Below are 7,312 nucleotides of genomic sequence, written 5' to 3' on the forward strand. Positions count from 1 at the left end.
ACCTGGTCCAGCCCTAACTATATGCTTTAGCAAAAAGGAAAGTTTTAAGCCTAATCTTAAAAGTAGAGATAGTTTCTGTCTCCCGAATCCAAACTGGAAGCTGGTTCCACAGAAGAGGGGCCTGAAAACTGAAGGCTCTGCCTCCCATTCTACTTTTAAATACTCTAGGAACAACAAGTAGGCCTGCAGAGCGAGAGCGAAGTGCTCTAATAGGGTGATATGGTACTACAAGGTCATTAAGATAAGATGGGGCCTGATTATTTAAGACCTTGTATGTGAGGAGCAGGATTTTGAATTCAATTCTGGATTTAACAGGAAGCCAATGAAGGGAAGCCAAAACAGGAGAAATATGCTCTCTCCTTCTAGTCCCTGTCAGTACTCTTGCTGCAGCATTTTGGATTAGCTGAAGGCTTTTCAGTGAGTTTTTTGGACATCCTAATAATAATGAATTACAGTAGTCCAGCCTGGAAGTAATAAATGCATGAACTAGTTTTTCAGCGTCACTCTGAGACAGGATATTTCTAATTTTAGAGATGTTGCGCAAATGGAAGAAAGCAGTCTTACATATTTGTTTAATATGTGCGTTGAAGGACATGTCCTGATCAAAAATGACTCCAAGGTTCCTCACAGCGTTACTGGAGGCCAAGGTAATGCCATCCAGAGTATGAATCTGGTTAGATACCATATTTCTAAGATTTTCAGGGCCGAGTACAATAACCTCAGTTTTATCTGAATTAAGAAGCAGAAAGTTAGCAGCCATCCAGGTCTTTATGTCTTTAAGACATTCCTGCAGTTTAACTAATTGGTGTGTGTTATCTGGCTTCATGGACAGATAGAGCTGGGTGTCATCTGCATAGCAGTGAAAATGTATGCTATGTCTTCTAATGATGCTGCCTAAGGGAAGCATGTATAATGTAAACAGAATTGGTCCTAGCACTGAACCCTGTGGAACTCCATAATTAACCTCAGTGTGTGAAGAGGACTCTCCATTTACATGCACAAATTGGAGTCTATTAGATAGATATGATACAACCCACTGCAGTGCAGTACCTGTAATACCTACAGCATGTTCTAATCGCTCTAATAGGATATTATGGTCGACAGTATCGAACGCTGCACTGAGGTCTAGCAGGACAAGCACAGAGATGAGTCCACTGTCAGAGGCCATAAGAAGATCATTTGTAACCTTCACTAAAGCTGTTTCTGTGCTGTGATGAGCTCTGAAACCTGACTGAAACTCTTCAAGTAAGCCATTCCTCTGCAGGTGATCTGTTAGCTGTTTGACAACTACTCTTTCAAGGATTTTTGATATGAAAGGAAGGTTGGAGATTGGCCTATAATTAGCTAAGACTGCTGGGTCTAGAGATGGCTTTTTGAGTAAAGGTTTAACCACAGCCAGCTTGAAGGCCTGTGGTACATAGCCGACCATTAGAGATAGGTTGATCATATTTAAGATCGAAGAATTAATCAATGGCAGGACTTCTTTGAGCAGTTTTGTAGGAATGGGGTCTAAAAGACACGTTGATGGTTTGGAGGAAGTAATTATTGAAGTTAACTCAGAAAGATCAATTGGAGAAAAAGAGTCTAACTTAACATCAATGGTACTAAGAGTAGCTGTAGATAATATTACATCTGTGGGATGATTACTGGTAATTTTTTCTCTAATGATAAAAATTTTATTTGTGAAGAAGTTCATGAAGTCATTACTAGTTAACGTTAAAGGGATGGTTGGCTCAACAGAGCTCTGACTCTTTGTCAGCCTGGCTACAGTGCTGAAGAGAAACCTGGGGTTGTTCTTATTTTCTTCAATCAGTGATGAATAGTAAGATGTTCTGGCTTTGCGGAGGGCTTTCTTATAAAGCAGCAAACTATTTCTCCAGGCTAAATGATGATCCTCTAAATTTGTGACACGCCATTTCCTCTCCAGATTACGAGTCATCTGCTTTAGGGTACGTGTTTGAGAACGGAGTTCCACGAAGACCACGTGACCACGGAGTCAGGTACTTCTGATTAGAGACCTTAGTTTTCACTGGAGCTACAGTATCCAGAGTCGTACGTAGTGAGGAGGTGAAATTATTAACAAGATAATCAACCTCTGTTGGGGTAGCGTTCAGATAGCTGCTCTGCTCTGTGTTGGTACAGGGCATTGAAGATGATAACAGTGGGTGGATTATATTCTTAAACTTAGTTACAGCGCTTTCAGAAAGACATCTACTTTGATAAAATCTACTCTCCACCGCTGTGTAATCAATTATTGTAAATGTAAATGTTATCAGGAAATGATCAGACAGGAGAGGGTTTTCAGGAAACACTGTTAAATGTTCAGTTTCTATGCCATATGTTAAAACAAGATCTAGAGTGTGATTAAAGTGGTGGGTGGGTTCTTTTACATTTTGAGAGAAGCCAATTGAGTCTAATAACAGACTAAATGCCATGTTGAGGCTGTCATTTTTAGCATCTACATGGATGTTAAAATCACCCACAATAATTATTTTATTTGAGCTCAGAACTAAATTAGATATAAAGTCTGAGAAATCAGACAGAAACTCTGTGTAAGGCCCAGGTGGACGATAGATGATAACAAGTAAGACTGGTTTCTGAGTTTCACAGCTGGGGTGGACAATGTTAAGCATCAGGCTTTCAAATGAATTAAAAGTCTGTCTTGGTCTTTCATTAATTAATAGGCTGGTGTGAAAAATTGCTGCCACACCGCCCCCTCGGCTTGTGCTTCGAGGTTTCTGGTAGTTAGAATGACTCGGGGGTGTTGATTCATTTAAACTAACATAATCATCCTGCTGCAACCAGGTTTCTGTAAGGCAGAGTAAATCAATTTGTTGATCAATTATTAAGTCATGTACTAACAGAGACTTGGAGGAGAGAGACCTAATATTTAATAATCCACATTTCACTGTTTTACTCTTTGGTTCAGAGGTGGATACTGTATTGTTCTTTCTTTTTGATTGTTTATGTTTAAGTTGTTTGTTGCTGGTTTTTAGTTTGTTTTTTGTCTTTTTGGAAGCTGACACAGTCTCTATGGAGATGGGTTTTTGGGGGGGTAGCAGGAGGAGAGAAGCTGCAGAGAGGCGTGTAAGACTGCAACTCTGCTTCCTGGTCCCAACTCTGGATAGTCATATTTTGGGGGGTTTAATAAATTTGTCCATATTTCTAGAAATGAGAGCTGCTCCATCCAAAGTGGGATGGATGCCGTCTCTCCTAACAAGACCAGGTTTCCTCCAGAAGGTTTGCCAATTATCTATGAAGCCCACATCTAACAACCTCTGCTTCTGCTGACCACTTTCACAACATCCTGTTGTGGACTGGACTCTTATGACAGAGCTGCAATGGATGTGAAAGGCACACTTCAGGGCAGCTCTTAAAATGATTCACCTCATGTAGCTTTTTATTTAAAATTATGGGGAGAGCAATCAGTTTAAGTACGGCCAGCCAAGCAGATAAAACAAAGTAGGCAGCCCTTTGTTTTCATGGATGGTGAGAGCTGAAAGAATGGTACACAAATAATTCAACTATACTTGACTAGAGAGCAGCAGTGGGATTACAGTGCATAATAGTTTTAGTTCCACTTTAAGTACACCTCTGTAAAACCAAGCTGTCCCCTAAAATGATGGTCATGTACAACTAATCCATATTGACTGATATATTTTGTACAAAATGTTTTGGGAGTATTGATGATTATGAAAATTTGTCACTAACAATTGTCTTCCGCCATAGTAGTGCTCCTGTAAACCATACTGTGATGATACGATCATAATATAGCCATTTTAAAGCAATAGGGAAAGTTACATGATTTTGGCTTCCCTGTGTACTGTTAAAACAAAATGTGCTGCAATGTGTCATAAAGTAAAAGCAAAAACATTTTAGAAATTTAAATTGTACTGAATTAAAATGAGGTAAGGTCAGTTTGGCAACTGAAGCATGTCTGTGGTATGTCCTTTGTAGCAATCATAATGTGTATTTACAGGTAATTTTCAATTAAAAAGGCTTTAATATGGGTGCTGCTTTCAAGCCCACTGAAACAAACCCGAAGGTCTCACTTGAATCTTAATTATTTAATTTCTGTTGGTGTATAGAAACCATGCCTCTGTCTAAATACTTACGGGCCTAAATGGGCCAGACAAGGTTGCTTGAGGTGTGGTTTGTTTACTAGCAAAGGTTTTAAAAGTGTATTTTTTTTTCTGTATGCGAGACACAGAAAGGTCATTGGTTGTTTTTGTTTGCCTAAGGAAACTGTCCTGAGCCTGACTTGAAGAGTTGGCTGGAGTACTGAACCATCAGGTCAGCTCTGCTATAGGTCTGCACTGAGATAATTACCACAATGATATTATCCTTATAATGGGGGTAAACATTTAATAATTTACCTTTGACAACACTGCAGTTTAGTCCTCTTTAAAGCACCTAAAAACAGCCCTGCTTAGTGCCACAGATATATTTACACATTAGTGTGAAATCTTTTATTTAAGCATAAAAGCTCTTTTGCAGCTACACAGGACTGCACAGAGCCCTGTGCAAACTTTCTTTTTCACATGACTATATTAACAGTGCATTGTAAAGCAGCTCACTGATTAAAAATATCTGCATACAAAGTCAGAAGCAACAATTTCATACCCCAAAATAACGCTGTGGTTTCAATATTGTTTAAAAATTGGCGCTCCTTTTCACATGGTCATAGATGTGGCTGTAGTTCATCCAAGTATGGTCCAAAATATATCAGCAGCTGTCTCAAGGTTGGTGTTATAGTGAGCTGTAGTTCAGGAGGTAGAGAAAGTCATCTATTAATTGGAAGATTGGTGGTTTGATCCCTGGCTGCTCCAGTCTGCACCCAAATTATCCTTGAGCAAGATACTGAACCCCAAGTTGCTCTCTGGTGTGTTCATCAGAGTATGAATTTGTGTGAATGTTAGCCAGAAAGCACTCAGGCACAGAACAAAGTTCTTGTATGAATTGGTATAAAGTGCTTCGAGTGCTCAAGTAGAGTAGGAAAGCGCTATGTAGGAACCAGTTCATTTACCATTTGTTACAGTCCTACCAGGCCAACTGTGTGCACTGTGTGGTTGTGTCCCTGTGAAACCAGCGCAAATCACTCAGCAATCAATCAGTTCATCACTTTAACCATGCCACACTGGATTCTACTCTGGCTGCTTTTCACCAGTTTGTGAATTGTCCCACACGGAGCAACAGGACAATTGACCTACTGTATGCTAATGTGAGAGATGCATACAGAGCCACCCCCCTCCCCCCACTAGGGAAGTCAGACCACAACCTGGTTTACCTACAGCCACAATACACACCCCTCGTCCAAAGGCAGCCTGTCACAACACGCTCCATTAGGAGATGGACCCCAGAAACGGAGGATGCTCTGAGGGACTGTTATGACACCACAGACTGGGATGTGCTCCTGAGCCCACATGGTGAGGACATAGAGGGGGCGACACACTGTCTGACGGACTACCTCAACTTTTGTGTGGACACGGTCGCCCCTGCTAAGACAGTACGGTGTTATCCTAATAACAAACCGTGGGTAACACAGGAAGTCAAAGCTGTCCTCAACATGAAGAAGAAGGCTTTCAGGAGCAAAGTGAAGGAGGAGATGAAAGCAGCACAGCGGGAGGTGAAACGCTGCCTGAGGGAAGCAAAGGACACCTACAGGAGGAAGGTGGAGCAGAAGTTGGAGAGGAACAATATGAGGGAGGTCTGGAATGGTGTGAAAACCATCACAGGCCACAACACCAAGAAAAGCACAGTGGGGGGGACTGTGGAGAAGGCAAACGAACTCAACAACTTCTTCAACAGGTTTGACCAGCCCACAACCCCCCCACCCTCACCCTCACCTTTACTACAGAGCCCTCTCCCTACTCTCCTACCTCCCTCGCTTCCCCCCCTCCCTGACACTATGACATCCCCCCCCCCTCCTCCTTCTCCAACCCCTCTCTAAACAGCACGACAGCCTCTCTTCCCCCCTTCCAATCATCTCCCAGTGTCACAGTGGATCAGGTCAGGAGACAACTGAGGAAGCTTCACCCCAGAAAGGCAGCAGGCCCAGACAAGGTGTGTCCTAGGATGCTAAAGGCGTGTGCTGCTGAACTTGGGGAGCCGCTACAACGAGTCTTCAACCTCAGCCTGCGACTGGGGAGAGTGCCCGCCCTATGGAAGACATCCTGCATCGTCCCGGTCCCCAAAAAGAACCGGCCCAATGAGCTGAATGACTTCCGACCGGTGGCACTGATGTCACATCTTATGAAGACTCTAGAGCGGCTCTTCCTTAACCTCCTCCGACCACAGGTACAACATGCCCAGGACCCACTACAGTTCGCCTACAAGGCAGATGTCGGTGTGGAGGATGCCATCCTGTACCTCCTACACAGAGCCCACTCACACCTGGACAAGGGAAAAGGCACGGTCAGGATCCTGTTTCTTGACTTTTCCAGTGCCTTTAATACAATCCGGCCCTGTCTGCTCCAGGAGAAACTAAACAGGATGCAGGTGGACCCCTGCCTGGCCGCTTGGATCTCCGACTACCTCACCGACAGGCCACAGTACGTCAGGCTGAAGGACATCACGTCGGACACTGTGGTCAGCAGCACAGGAGCACCACAGGGAACTGTGCTGTCCCCACTTCTCTTCACCCTGTACACCTCTGACTTCTGCTATAACTCTGAATTATGCCACATTCAGAAGTTTGCAGACGACACGGCCATCATGGGGTGTATCTGGGATGACCAGGAAGAGGAGTACAGGAGCCTGGTGAGGAACTTTGTCACATGGAGTCACACAAACCACCTGCAACTCAACACTTCAAAGACCAAGGAACTGGTTGTGGATTTCGGGAGGTCCAGACCAGGTCCACTGCCAGTTCAGATAGAGGGAGAGGAGGTGGAGGTGGTCAACACATACAAGTACCTCGGGCTGTGGGTGGACAACAAACTGGACTGGTCATGCAACACGCAGAACCTGTATAAAAAAGGCCAAAGCCGACTGTACTTCCTCAGGAGGCTGACGTCTTTCAACATCTGCAGGAAGCTCCTGAGGATGTTTTACCAGTCAGTGGTCGCAGGAGTCCTTTTCTATGGCGTGGTGTGCTGGGGGAGCAGCACAGCAAAGAGGGACTCATCCAGACTGGAGAAACTAATCAGGAAGGCTGGCTCTGTGGTCGGCATGAAGCTGGACACTCTGGTGACAGTGGCAGAGAAGAGGACCTTAAAGAAACTGATGGACATTATGAACAATGCCGGGCATCCTCTGCACCCGGTCGTAAACAATCAGAGGAGCCTATTCAGCGACAGGCTGCTTCTCCCCA

The 7,312-nt window shown here is 43.8% G+C and overlaps 1 protein-coding gene across 1 annotated transcript; it reads left to right on the forward strand.

The window, feature by feature from the left end:
- Positions 1-4,350: 4,350 nt before the first annotated feature.
- On the forward strand, positions 4,351-5,983 carry LOC146375738 (uncharacterized). The gene is made up of 2 exons (XM_084946735.1): positions 4,351-4,356; positions 5,090-5,983. Exons 1-2 carry the CDS (start codon positions 4,351-4,353, stop codon positions 5,948-5,950), a joined length of 867 nt encoding a protein of 288 aa, XP_084802861.1. The 3' UTR covers positions 5,951-5,983.
- The last annotated feature ends 1,329 nt before the right edge of the window (positions 5,984-7,312 follow it).

The sequence above is a fragment of the Perissodus microlepis genome, chromosome 12, assembly GCF_051167445.1.
Source record: "Perissodus microlepis isolate ML-2025 ecotype Zambia chromosome 12, ASM5116744v1, whole genome shotgun sequence".
In the NCBI taxonomy this organism is placed as follows: domain Eukaryota; kingdom Metazoa; phylum Chordata; class Actinopteri; order Cichliformes; family Cichlidae; genus Perissodus; species Perissodus microlepis.